General features: G+C 36.3%; 1 protein-coding gene across 1 annotated transcript in view; it reads right to left on the reverse strand.

The window, feature by feature from the left end:
- The window catches only part of LOC135212766 (zinc finger protein 629-like), a 50,224-nt gene that overhangs the window by 7,251 nt on the left and 27,973 nt on the right, over positions 1-15,000 (reverse strand). Inside the window, exon 3 of the mRNA XM_064246531.1 lies at positions 2,057-2,195. Within this exon, the coding sequence (XP_064102601.1) occupies positions 2,057-2,195 (139 nt within the window). The remainder of the gene's footprint in view (positions 1-2,056; positions 2,196-15,000) is intronic.

Below are 15,000 nucleotides of genomic sequence, written 5' to 3' on the forward strand. Positions count from 1 at the left end.
CTTCCCCAGAGGGAAATTATATAACTATTGGCATGATACGATTTCATTTCGCCGACCGTAAATATATATTATCCGCTCCTGTGATGTATGTGGAAAATCGTTGAAATTTGACCATTCAATCATTTAGCTGCGTTGTCTCCTATAGTAGATTCACATCAACCGTGCATTTGGTGTCTAGGCCAGTCCCTTACGACGCTTCTGATTGGCTGTTGATAAGCCAATCACAGGGTTGGAAACTCTCCGTCTCTCTCGAGAGTTCACATAGGCAGGATTTAGTATGTTCCACCTCTCTTTGGCTAAGTCTTTCAAAAGTATCCCTTAAGCGAGGTGGAATATAGATCCTACCCATGTGAACTCTCGAGAGAGACTGAGAGTTTCCAGCCGTGCGATGGGCTTATCAACAGCCAATCAGGAGCGTCGTAAAGGACTGGCCTAGACATGAAATGCACGGTTAAAGTGAATCTGCTATAGTATGCAAGATTCATCGGTCTCTTCTGACATTCCGGCTTCTAGCTCGTTTCCTGCCATTAACAAAAAATTTAAATATTAAGCAGACTCGGGTAACTATTCCCTAGTTGCAATTGCTATCATTCCATTCATCTACGTTAGTCTGGTCTTTCCGTGTGCTTCTTTCCCTTCAAGTGACAGATAACCCGTTTGTTAAAATATTTGAAGATTAATATTTCAGCCGACACGTACGTATACATTTATAGCCTTTTATTCTGGAAGAATTACTGGACAATTGTTTATCATCAGTAACTGATCTTTTATTCTGAAAGAATTACTTGAACAATTATCATCAGCAACTGATCTCTTATTTTGAAAGAATTACTTGAACAATTGTTTATCATCAGCAACTGATCTTTTATTCTGAAAGAATTACTGAACAATTTATGATCAACTGCAACCAGCGCCTCAGTGGCGTGATCGGTATGGTCTTGACCTGCCACCTCGGTGGCCGTGAGTTCGATTTTCGGGCATTCAACTGAGGGGTGAGAGACCTTTCATTCCCTTTACTGTCTTCTGGTTTTTCTTTAAATTTATGTTTCTGGATGACTTCGAATTTTGTTTTGTAACATTATTATTATTATTATTATTATTATTATTATTATTATTATTATTATTATTATTATTATTATTATTACTCTGTTAAAAAGAATGGATTTGTTTGGCGAATTATTTTTATAGATGGTAACTTTTCTTTTCTGTTTATTAATCGCTTTCTGACTCAGCAGTATTATATAATAACTGGCCAATATTCATGTTGATATTTAAAAGAAAGGACGCAGGAATGTTTTTTTTTTCAATTTTTATTAAGAAAAAAAAAAAACAGGGATTCTAGGAGCAGGTATTTCAGATCCGTGTTCGTGCAGGGTTCGTCCTTTTTTTTTTTTTTTTTTTTTAATAAATAAATAAAAAGAAAAACATTCCGCATCCTTTCAATTAGATACCAATGTGAATATTGGCCAGGTATTAAATAATATTGCTGAGCCAGAAAAGCGATTATTAAGAAAAATAGAAAGGTTATCATATGAAATTATTAAGCTAAAATTATTTCGCTAAACACAGCCATTCTTTGTAACAGAATGTTTGAAAGAGGCCCTTCTTCCAAAATATTAATATTATTATTATTATTATTATTATTGTTGTTATTATCTCAGGTGAAGATCGGTAGCGGTTCCTAGACGTAACATAAATTTTGCGTAAATTATTATTATTATTATTATTATTATTATTATTATTATTATTATTATTATTATTATTATTATTATTATTATTATTATGTAACAGCGTTCTACGTAGTCTTTTCTAAGTGTCTTAGAATTTTTGTTTCAAGTAATTATTATTACATCGTGATTTATTATTACTGTTGTTGTTGTTATTATTATTAGTAGTAGTAGTATTTTGATGTCTTGAGTGTAACTGTTCAATCTTAGTTTTTTATTCTTTATTTTTTGTCAAATAGTAATTTGTATTGTCTTCACTGTAACTGCATACCATATTTGCATACGGCCTTGGACAGAAGCAAAGCATATTTTTATTGCCAAGCACTTACCTCTGACCTTCGATGCAACCATGTTGACCTGAGGGGTGAAGTGGGCGGAATACCCAACGAACCTCACCCAGTTGCAAAGCCTCACCCGGCCCGTCGGCCGCTCGCACACCTCGTCGTAGCCACCGTATCGTAGTCGAGGCTGAAGTTAATAAAGAAAAAGACTTGAAATTAGGTTATAAGGAAGAAAAAAAAAAAGTCTCTAAAATCAATTCCGTCAGAATTAATATGGCAGCTACTATTTCTCACTAAATTTTTAGAAGTCAGGTAATGGAATAAAAGATGATGGCCATCATTATCTGCAGTCAAGTTGGGGCGTCACTTTTCGCCATAAATAACCTGTTTGCTGCAGCGCTAATAACCATTTGTCAGTGGGTATGATGTTGGTGTTGAAACACTTCACAACTATTGCAGATATTAGTTTCTCTCTCTCTCTCTCTCTCTCTCTCTCTCTCTCTCTCTCTCTCTCTCTCTCTCTGTAGGTGAGTGGGTGACCTGGTAGTCTACTTGCTGTGACACACAACTCATTATTGATAGGACCTACGCTCAATCCCAGGATGAGATGGAGTAAATTGTCATGTTCACGTAATACCCAGTTTTACGCTGTTATCGTCTGACCAGCGATTTGAGGTACTTGGTTATCGACTCATTATAGCAGTTGGTAGTTAGAACAGTGTGTGTAGCCCTATATACTATATATATATATATATATATATATATATATATATATATATATATATATATATATATATACAGACAAAATCCATAAATGGAAGAGAAACTATGAAGTTCTACAAGACCTTTCGACTTCTTGTCCTTTTCTTAGCAGAAGGACACGAAGTCGAAAGGCCTTGCAGAACTCGACCATAATTATCTTTTTCCTTCGTGGATTTTGTCTTTATTTATATATTCATCACGTTCCATATTTTCGTGACTAAGATATATATATACGTATATATATATATATATATATATATATATATATATATATAATATATATATACACATATAGTATTTGTAAGGGTTGTCGTCACGAAGCTTGAAGTCAAAGAAGAAACCCTCACGTTAGTGGCAGGATTCAAACCCTTGTTCAGAATGAGCTCGAAAGGACTTTACCCTTCTTTATGGTGGAAATGGTTAAAGGAAATCTCTCTCTGACATAACATTCTTGGGTTCAAAGTCTCCCGATGATGAGTCAGGCTTTCTTAATTTGTCTCTTCATTTGCGATTAAGACTTTGTATAGGCACGCTTATCCGAAAAGTGTGAGCAAATCGAGAAGTTAATAGTTCATTGTTTGGAGTTACAAATACATACATATATTTGGAGTTACAGTTGTATACTGTATTCCTACCATTCTCGGCAAAAGCATTTTATGGTATATATATATATATATATATATATATATATATATATATATATATATATATATATATATATATCTATATCCCTATTTCTATCCTTCCTCTGTACCCTTGGGATTGCACGAGAACACATTACAACTCTGGAAGCATTGAACCAAACAAAAACTTCTTTCAGTTTTTTTCGTAAGATTGAAAAAGAAACCCACAAAATTTCTGTGTAAAACGTGTTTACTTATAAGTATTTACTTTTTATTTTACTCAACACTAAAATAAAATGTAAATACTTATAAGTAAACACGTTATACACAGTAATTTTGAGGTTTTTCTTTTTCATAAAATAAAATGTAAATACTTATGGGTAAACAGGTTATACACGGTATTTTTGTGCAAGCCTCTAGCTCTTAGCCAAATAGTGACTCATGTTGAACAGCAGAACGAATGCTATTTACGTTCGCAGAATCCCAGAGGAGTAAAAGCCTTGTTGACATTGACCTCAGGAGAAGAGGATTATCTGCCATTTAGGGGGATTTTCCCCCCCAACCGCGGGATCTATAACCCATCATCTTTCTTGAGGTTCATCATATTTAAAGTCCCAGTTGCTGGCACTTCGTAGGGCATCAGTGTCCACGTTTTATTGCAGTCTATTGAAGAAGCTGAACGTGAACGAAAGAAAGAAGGTTAAGGTTGTTCAGATAAACTGAGAAATGGGGAGATAAGTAGAAGAGTAGAAAGGGAAGTGGAGGTGAAAAACAGTTCAGTGTTTCGAGATGGTTTGCTCTTGTGGAAAGAATAAAGAACTAGTACATTGGTCTCAAGTGTATTTAAGGACTGGTCATGAGGAAGAAAAAGAAGACCGAGAAAAGATTGAACAGATGGCGTGAAAGGGGCAAAGGAAAGTAGGGAAATTTATATACAGGAGGTGCTTGATAGAGGCTAATGGTGCAGTACTAGAAGGGAGTCTTAATGCACCCCTGATGATCCTGAGGGGTGGATGTCACAGGATGTGTATAAAGCAACTAATATTGTGCACGCTATCCGCACTAGAGGTTCATTAACGATTTTGTCAGTTAAAATATGAATGTGGCAGTGGCCAATGTTTTATTTGTGCAATGATGTCGCACCTGTTAAGGTAGGGCTTCATGCTGATATATATATATATATATATATATATATATATATATATATATATATATATATATATATATATATATATATATATATATATATATATATATATATACACCTCCATTGCAGTTCTGGGAATTACATTAGTTCGACTCGGCGTCTCCTCAAGGTCAGAGCCGATTCCCACATGGGCATGAGTTATTGCACGGGGTACAAATTGCCTAATCACGAACTTTCTAATATAATTAATCATGCCAAAAACTTGCAAGACGCCCATAAAATATGTCTACTTTCGAGTCATTAACCAAGACGAGGAACCTGAAAAACTGCTTTGGCTTGAAAGCCTTTACATGAAAAAATGGTACTAGCTTGGTTAAAGCTAAAGACTATATTTCGGTGGACTAACTTCCACCCTTATCAAGTAATGAATAGCAGGAGGAGTTACATTGACGAATTATATAGTGTGAGATATGACCCTTAGGTGATGCCTATGGTCACCGATAAGCCGACGTTAGGTTCTGTTAGTTGTCTTAATCCGCTTCATGATTGCCTTAGGGTAGATATTGTCTTTGGTCAGAGTCCCAGGCTCCATTGGAAAGGTTGATCCTATTATCTTGTTCTTTTATTAGTGAAGATTCTACCATCTGACATTTGTATTGACAGCTGCTCTAGTATAAGATTCGTGATGAGTTACAAGCCATGGTATGGTTTGTGTTATTTATATGATGGAAAATTGCCGAACTATGTTGTCCATATCTAACTGATCTTTTATGTCGAGTTAATCTTTCCAAGAGAGATTTTCCTGTGAATCCATAGTATGACTTATCACAATCCCTTGTCATTAGAAACTGGTTTCTGCTGAACATTGATTAAGGATTTCCCCAGTGTATTCAGATGAGTGAAGATGAAAGGGTTGGGTTGGCCTCAGGTTTGTGTGATCTCTCGTAAATTATCCATGTGAAGGATTATGATTTTGTTTGTATATTTGTCCTTTTCTGTGTTCTCTGTGGGTTAGTAAAAGATGCTCTTTGCTTTATGTATGGCTTTTTCTATTTTGTTAACTCTGAGTAAAGGGTCGCACTAGACCGAAAGTGCTTGGCTATCTCGCTTTTCATTTTTCCTTCGTGGCAAAAACCTTTAGTTTTATATATATATATATATATATATATATATATATATATATATATATATTACACACACACAATTATATGCATTTATATATGTATTTGTATGTATGTATGCATGTATTCCTTAAAACAAAAATGGTTGAAGGGAACAAATTATTAACATACTCAGACATATTGGTATACAGGGTGTCCATAAAATCCCAGTAATATTACAAGTATTTATTGATCAGAATGGTACTGGGACTTTATGGACACCCTGTATAACCGAATTCATTAAACAAAAGTGAGAATCTAGTGAACGAGATAAACCGACTGCGTTCATTGTTGGCAGTGAGGAAAAATGTGAAGAAGTGAAGCATGCAGAATTATTACAACGCTGCGTTCAACGGAAGAGAGAAGTCCTGATTGGATTGGATATTTTCCATGAAGCGAGAGAGACGGGACGTAGACTTCAGAATGAACGCCCTGTCGTTGGCTGCTAGGTAGAAGAAGGAACAACCAACAGTGAACGAGCGCGTTTTATTATGCAGAACAAACGATCGCTTGACCGGTGGAATACTGCACGCACCATCGGGGTTTCCTGCTAAGCCATCCTATTACATGTTTTGTACTGTACGTGTCCGTATTGCCGGATGTGAGAAATCAGTGGCCGGGTAGGGGATATGCTCCGGGGGACGTTAATCGAAAAAAGAAGAAGAAAAGAAAAAAAAGTCCACTTAAAGAGCGGTTTCCGTTCTCCCGAAAGAGGAAGGCGCATGTGATGGAATTTCTCGTAATTGCGTGATGGCGTCCTCCAGGTTCTGACGTTAATTAAGGCCAAATCTCTTTCTTGTCCTTTGTCGGTCATAATATTGCCCACAGGTGATTGTAGTCTCTCTCTCTCTCTCTCTCTCTCTCTCTCTCTCTCTCTCCTCTCTCGTGTCCGTGAGTACTTTATTTATTAGAATGTTTTCCCGTTTTTTTTATCATTTTTAACAAAAATTTTCAAGTGATTTTTAGATAATTTCCAATTTTGTTCTAAATAGTTAAAAGTCTCTCCAAAAACATCCTGTCGAAATTGTAGTGTTAAAAAAGTTGCATTAGTGATAATTAACCTGTTCTAACCAAAGTGAAGCGTTAAAGATAAAGAGCAGTTCTTTCTCAGTAAACTAACTGAAAAATAAGGCATATTCCGTTGAAAATGATCTTTGGTTCCTTTATAATTACTGATGGGATTTCTTATGGTTGGGTATTTGATTGTCCCGCATGATTTTATGGGTTCATTCGTGTATCTTAAGGTTAGTATCCGAGTGGAGAGGCAGCGAAAGGGAAATAGCTATCTTCTCAAGTTTTAACTACAGTGAGTTTTCCTTGTGTATTTTAGAAACAGCAAGATGTTCTACAGACAGACAGACAGGTAGAGGGAGAGGAGTCGTTGCAGTGCGAATGGTGTTATGTCGATTTTAAGTGCATGTTTTGCAACCTCATGAAATTGCAAATGTGTTTCACTAGCGTGTGTGTTTAATGGGTCTGAGACTGCCAGATTAGGTCTTCGCTATTGCTGGCGCCACTTGTGCAACAGTGGCATTCGTTTTGGAGAGAGAGAGAAAAAAAACGAATGTGCAGCAGTGTTAAAAGACGAGGCGGTGATGAAAGTTTGGGGAATTAGAATGATGAACTAAAAATGATAGAATTAATTGTGGAAGAACATTTTGTATTATGGAAAGTAATTGAAATTTGGAAGAAAAGCTCATGAAAAATCTCTGCAAAAAAATAATTAAATAAAAGATACTAGAAAGGAATATGTGAGAATTGAGTATAAAAAAATCATAGCTAAGACTGATAAAGAAATGACAACAGGAATTATAAAAACGATGAATCCAAGAAAATAAATTTGCAATATGAAAGACGTGGAAGAGAAGAAAAATATATTCAACAACTTGAATGAAAAATAATTAAATTAAGGCACAGATCCACTAGTGGAGACCAGGCCAGCAACGGCAAGAAAAAATTAGTAGTATCCATCTCGCCGGGAGTAGGAAAAAAAGAGTAGTAAAGGTGAAAGTCTAAGGTGGAAAAAGACATCGAGTGTATAATACATATACATTAAGGTATGTATACTATATAATACATATATACATACGTATATGAATATACATAGGAATATATGTAATATAGGTATGTGTGTGTATGTATATGTATATTTATGTATATAAACACCAAATGCTGATTTTCATTCGAGGAATGGGATAAGGTTGTTAACAACGTGTCTTTTTCCACCTTGCTGTGACCCACTGCAACTAACTTCCTACCAGGCACACTCGGAAATCAAACTGGGGACCTCTCCGCTGATAAAACTAGAGTTCTTCATTTGTCATCTTTCGGTTGGACGTTCCCGGATCATATCATCTGCTTCTATTTCTCTTTCTCACTTTTTTCTTCTTCTCCTTTCTGTGAATCGTATGGTCCGTATTGATATTTGGGAGCGTTGCTGGGACTTGCATTGTCCTCTGATGTGTTGAGTAACCTGATGGGCTCGTGGGAAAAGGTGGTGTGTTCTCTCTCTCTCTCTCTCTCTCTCTCTCTCTCTCTCTCTCTCTCTCTCTTTTATCAAAGAAGACATTTTTGTCGATAATGGTCGTTTCTTTCCTGTATTGTTTTGCTGGCGAAGGGGATTCTGGACTGTGTTCCATTAATGATAGTATTGAGGTGGTGGTTGTGTTGCGTAAATTATGGAGTTGATGTTTTACTTGACGTCGCTGTTGACCAGATTTTGTGTGTGTGTGTGAGCGAGAGAGAGAGAGAGAGAGAGAGAGAGAGAGAGAGAGAGAGAGAGAGAGAGTTTGTGTGACCACATTTTCATTTTGGTTCCATTTTGTGGATAGTGTTTAATGGTGGCGTTTCGCTGATGTCATTCCAGCTGATGTTTCGTTTGTGGTATTGCTCAGTTAGCTTTGCTTTATACATGAAAGTTATGTCATTTGTTGATGATGATGTTTCTTCCCAAGTATTTTGATGATTTTCTCAAGTCGGGTTGTTTCGTCGGAGGATTCTGGCCTTCATGGCGGTGTTCTGTTGGTCATGATGTTGTTATGGTGAAATATCAGTGGTGACGACGCTTTTGACATAGCATCGTATTATATCATTGCTTTAAAAAACAGTTGATCGTGTTTTTCTGTGAAGAATGTTCCTTTTTGACGCCGATAAGTTAGATTAAAAACATGGCCTTCTATCCATCGCCTCCAAAAGGCAGTTATCAGCGAAAATCCACTAACTAAATCTTCCACATTTGGAATTGATAATTAGTGAAAGTTATATCCTGTCATAGTAACGGAAACATTTTGTCATTTTAAGAGTATATGTATAATACTTTTACCACCCATCCATGTTATAAACATGGTAAAATTTGTCGTATGGAACATTACACTCGTTACCTGTAAAAAAATAAATCGTTTTGTGGTACTGTCAATAAGGCATACTTTTGCTTGAACTATAATTCCTGTAAAACTTTCGAGATTGGAAGAAAGGAAAAACTCGCCAGTGAGATGAGAAATTTCGAAGACGGAAAAAGAAAAAAGTTCTTGACTGACATACTACATAGGTACAGTAGGTATCCTTCAAAGCCGCCCCAATTATTAGAACGAACTCATGCACGTTCGTGGCAGGGCCCAGGCAGTATCACACCCGCAAATTATTCTCTGCCCTGTAATGATGCCCTGCGAGAACTGACCCAAACTTTCGAAACACAGAGAGCTTTTAAGCATTCGGGAGGTATTTGCAGAGGTCAACTTCAGACAATAAAAGGAGCTGTAAAACGCCATCATGTGTAGTTGTTAAGGCCCTTAAGGGAGATTAACCTGAATGAAAAGGCCGCTGCTTTGCCTTCCATACAAGTGAGCTCTGGGAGGGGAGCGACAGAGGCGCCTCTTCCTAAAAGAGGAATAAGGGTCACTCAAGAAGAAAGATTCATAATGGAGACGAGGAGACCGGGCATCATTTTAAAAGTTGAACGTTACTAGTATGGGGAGTTGCCCTATGTTGTAAAGCGGGTGTTTAACACGAGGGAATATTTGAAAGGATTCCAGCAAGCTTTTTCTGTGACATAAAAAATAAATTCATTTACTTGATGACAGCTAGCATTTTCATTTTGGTAGTAAGTTTTATCTAAAGCGAAATAATATTAGTACTGAATGACCTCCTAGGTCCCAGCGCTTGCCCTTTGCGCTAAATTCTATATTCCATTCAATTCCAAAGCGTAATAATATCGGATATATATATATATATATATATATATATATATATATATATATATATATATATATATATATACATATAGATAAATGTGTTTGTACAATTTAATTGTAATAACTATATTACCCTCTTAATTAATTGAAATATTCCCACATTTTAAGTACTCTTGTCACTACAAAGCCTAAAATCCAAATGCAAGAATATTAAGCAATTCTGACGTCCTTAGTAGGGTTCAAACTGCATCCAGAGTGTCACAACGAGGCTCTTGTACTGACGAGCGCATTCAAAAAGTGTGAAGAATTCGGGAAGTCAAGAGAACAGTGTCTTTACTAGAATTACATAAGTATTTGGTAGGAAGTGACTAGTAGATGAGCATCTGAGAGTACAAAAGAAGTCAACTGTGAATTAGTGACAAAAATATATTATAATTTTGTGTGTATATTGAAAAATAATATATATATATATATATATATATATATATATATATATATATATATGTGTGTATATTAAAAATATATAAAATATAAGACTGGGTGTACTGTAAATCCTGACAGTTTTCAATTTATTTATAGACCATCAGTTCACAGGTCCACTTTTCCAGATTATGAAACACTGAAGCTCTGGCAATGGAAAATATGCATTCGCAAGGTCTTTCGTGTGTTCATCATTTAGAGGACAAATTCAGTCATTGCTTTTCAAGTTTCTCAACATAAATTTTTCATGAGATATATGTGAACATGAATGAATGCGTACCTGTATGTACATGTACTCGTAAGTATGCATACAATGTATGCAGGCTTACGATTCAGTAGCCCGAACGCTTTGCCTGAACAAAAAAGGAAGCAAAAAACTCATTTAAATAAAGAAGTCTCGGGTAAAGCCCCAGTATATGTTTCGTTAAGCTTCTGCATACATTAGCGGGCTCGTGCCACGGCAGAGCAAGAAACATTTCGTCAGGATTTTAAAGTACACCTTAACATTGCTAATTTAAGAGGCTCGCTGGACGCCAAAATCGACCTTATGACTCCCGGGCGGAGAGCAGACTTCGGCGGTGACACGCGCGTCTCTGATGTATGTCGGGAATTGTGATGATCATTCGTTTATTCATAAATTCATCTCTTGTTGTAGAATTTTATAACTTCGCTGATCCGTCTCCCGGTTCGATCGGGCTCGTCTTGGGCAACATCTGGCACCCGAATCATTCGGCTCGTTTCGTCGGATGCTGCGGAATGATCTGCGACTCTAAATGATCAATCGCGGGGAGTCAAATAGGGTCGGAATTTGGAAACTTTAATGTCCGAAATATGAAAATGACTCCTCTCGCGATGCTGCCTTCTAAGGCCACTGCGACCTGTTCGAGGCATTCTTCCCTAATGATGCCCGCTACCGCAGATGGCTTCGGTGGTTCCAAGGTGCGGGGTTTGAGACGGCACGCTCTCTCTCTCTCTCTCTCTCTCTCTCTCTCTCTCTCTCTCTCTCTCTCTCTCTCTCTCTCTTTCACAGATGTTATCCAGCTTATTATTGTGTTAATTAAAGAGTTTGATTTCGTACACAAGCGCATTATCATGTAATGACTTGATAACTCCTCCTACGAACACGGACGTTTTAATTAAGCGGAAAATGTCACCGAGAGATGTGTTGAAGTCGCATGAGAAGTCTCACTTCCGTCCACTGCCTTCAAAACCAGGCAATCAGGCGCGAGTTACGATCAGATTTCTAGATAGACATCAGATACGCTACATTGACTCCCCAAATTTCCTATGAAGCGGAGATTTTGAAATCAAAAGTCGTCTGATCCTGGAGCGTCTTTTGTTGTCCGAAGTGAGGGATGATGTAAAATTCGAATTCCAGGAATCTCCGTCCGTCGGCGATTACAAAGGAAGCTCTAATTAATAGTTATTTTGGGAGGTTATCCTAAATGGCGTGGTATGCAGCAGAGAGAGAGAGAGAGAGAGAGAGAGAGAGAGAGAGAGAGGTAGGCGAGTTTGACATAGCATTAATTATGAGGAGACTAGGTTGGAGTTACTGTTTGCTTTATGATATTTGTATAAGGAGAGAGAGAGAGAGAGAGAGAGAGAGAGACCTTACAGACCTTACAGTTCGTTCGGGTTGCCCCAGGTCCCTCAGTGTGAGGCGCCTCTAATGTCTACCAGAGAGTTGCTAGTACATCTTCCGGTATATTTTGCATCTTCCAATCTTGGATGGTCTGGGATGCAGTTTAGATATTTGTCGAGCTTATTCTTAAACACATCTACGCTCACTCCTGATATATTCCTCAGATGAGCTGGCAACGCATTGAATAGACGCTGCATTATCGATGCTGGTGCGTAGTGGATTAATGTTCTGTGTGCTTTCCTTATTTTTCCTGGTATAGTTTTGGGCACTATTAATCTACCTCTGCTTGCTCTTTCTGATATTTTTAGTTCCATGATATTTTCTGTTATTCCTTCTATCTGTTTCCATGCCTGAATTATCATGTAGCGTTCTCTTCTCCTTTCTAGACTATATAATTTTAAGGATTGTAGTCTTTCCCAGTAGTCTAGGTCCTTAACTTCTTCTATTCTAGCTGTAAAGGACCTTTGTACACTCTCTATTTGTGCAATATCCTTTTGATAGTGTGGGTACCATATCATATTGCAATATTCAAGTGGACTACGAACATATGTTTTTATAAAGCATAATCATGTGTTCAGCTTTTCTTGTTTTGAGTGCCGTAACAACATTCCCATTTTTGCTTTACATTTTGCCAACAGAATGGCTATTTGATCATTGCATAACATGTTCCTATTCATCATCACACCAAGGTCTTTAACTGCTTCCTTATTTGTGATTGTCTCATTATTAGGTCCCCTATATGCATATAGCTTTCCTTCTCTGTCTCCATAATTTATTGATTCAAATTTATCAGAGTTAAATACCATCCTATTTACCTCTGCCCAATCATATACTTTGTTAAGGTCTCTTTGTAGAGCGTTCCTATCTTCATCACAAGTAATTTCTCTACTTATTCTTGTGTCATCAGCGAAACTACTCACTACCGAATCCTTAACATTACTGTCTATGTCTTCAATCATAATAACAAACAATATTGCAGCTAGGGGGGGCACCGTACCTTGTGGCACACCGGATATTACCTTGGTTTCATCCGATTTCTCATCGTTTGCAATAACTATCTGTTTTCTGTCTGTTTTGTGTAAAAATTCTTTTAACCATCTTCCTACTTTATCTACGATATTGTGTTTTCTAATTTTCTTTGCTAATATATTATGGTCTACTTTGTCAAAAGCTTTTGCAAAGTCTAGATAAACCACATCTGTTTCATTTCCGCTTTCATATTTTTGAATATGTTTTCACGGTGGACTAACAGTTGGGTTTGTGTACTTTTTCCGGGTACGAAACCGTGTTGTCCTATATTAAACAAATTATTTTTTATTAAATGTTTCATAATATTTTTCTTCATTACCCTTTCATACACTTTCATAATATGTGATGTTAGACTCACAGGCCTATAATTACTTGCCTCTAGTCTTGATCCACTTTTGAAAGTAGGGGTGATATATGCTAATTTGTGCTCATCATAAATCTTGCCTGTATCTACACTTTGTCTTAATAATATTGCAAGTGGCTTTGCGATAGAATGAACTACTTTCTTTAACAAAATAGCAGGGACTCCATCCGGCCCTGCAGCAGCTCCATTTTTAATTTCATTAATTGCCTGCACAATATCACGCTTCATTAATTTCTATGTCAGCTAAATATTCACTATTTTCATCCCTTACTTCTATATCATTATCTTCATTATCTATTCTAGGGGTGAATTCTCTCTTATATCGTTCTGCCAGTATGTTGCAAATTTCCTTTTTTTTCATTCGTTAATCTCCCTTCAATTCTCAGAGGGCCTATTTCTATTCTTCTTTTATTCATCTTCTTCGCATATGAGTATAATAGTTTGGGGTTTGCTTGATATTAATAGGGTTTTTTCTTCCAAGTCCCGTTTTTTCATTTTCTTTTGATTGTATAATCTTTTGTTCTGCATTTCTATCTTACTTTTTAGTTCTATAACTTTCCATGCATTTTTTTCTTTTGCAAGACCTTTTTTCCACTTTCTGATTTTTCGGAACAAGATCCTTCTGTCTCTTGGTATGCATGAATGATGTTTACTTTTCTTCTTCGGTATATATTTATCCACTATTTTCTCCAATATTTTATATAATATCTCCGTATTTACCCTTATGTCATCACTTACGAAAATGTTATCCCAATCTTTGTTTAATTCTTCATTAATTTCTGACCATTTTATATTTTTACTGTAGAAGTTGTATTTTCCATATCCTTCCCACTTTTCATTTCTTGCTTATCTCTATTTTCACTTGCTTTGGAATGAACTGTTTAATGTCTATGACATTATGATCTGAAATACTCGCATTATAAACTATTATTTCTTTAACATAATTCATCTCGTTCACAAATACTAGGTCTAAAGTATTTTCCTTTCTTGTTGGCAGGTGATTTATTTGTTGAATGTTGTATTCTAGTAGCATATCTAATAGCTTTCAAATTGCCTCTTATCTTCTGCACTACTATTACTCTCTTTTTTATATGTATAAGTACAACCACAGTCTCCTATTCGTTCTTTCCATTTCTACGAAAGGAAAGTTGAAGTCACCAGATAGGAGAATAGTCCAGTCCTTGTGATTTCTACATATATCATCCAATTTTTCTATTATTAAGTCAAACTCTTTAGTATTAGGAGGTCTATATATTACTATGTTCATCAATTTTTCAGATTTAAATTCTACCGCTATTAGTTCACATTCTGAGTTACTATATTTCTCATATATTTTTCCTTGTTTTTTGTCTTTCCCATATATTGCGGTTCCCCCTTGATTCCTATTTTTTCTATCTGATCTATAGTTTTGGAACCCTTTTATTTGATCATCATTCCCAGTCTCTTGGGAATACCAGGTTTCACTTATATTCATTATATCTATTTTCTTTTCATTTTGGGTTAGTTCTTCTAAGTACTCTATTTTTCTTTTTGAGTTACTCGTAACTAAACCCTGCGCATTCATCACTATGATGGTTTGCGTGTTTTCTCCTTCA

This window comes from Macrobrachium nipponense, chromosome 41 (assembly GCF_015104395.2).
Source record: "Macrobrachium nipponense isolate FS-2020 chromosome 41, ASM1510439v2, whole genome shotgun sequence".
Classification (NCBI taxonomy): domain Eukaryota; kingdom Metazoa; phylum Arthropoda; class Malacostraca; order Decapoda; family Palaemonidae; genus Macrobrachium; species Macrobrachium nipponense.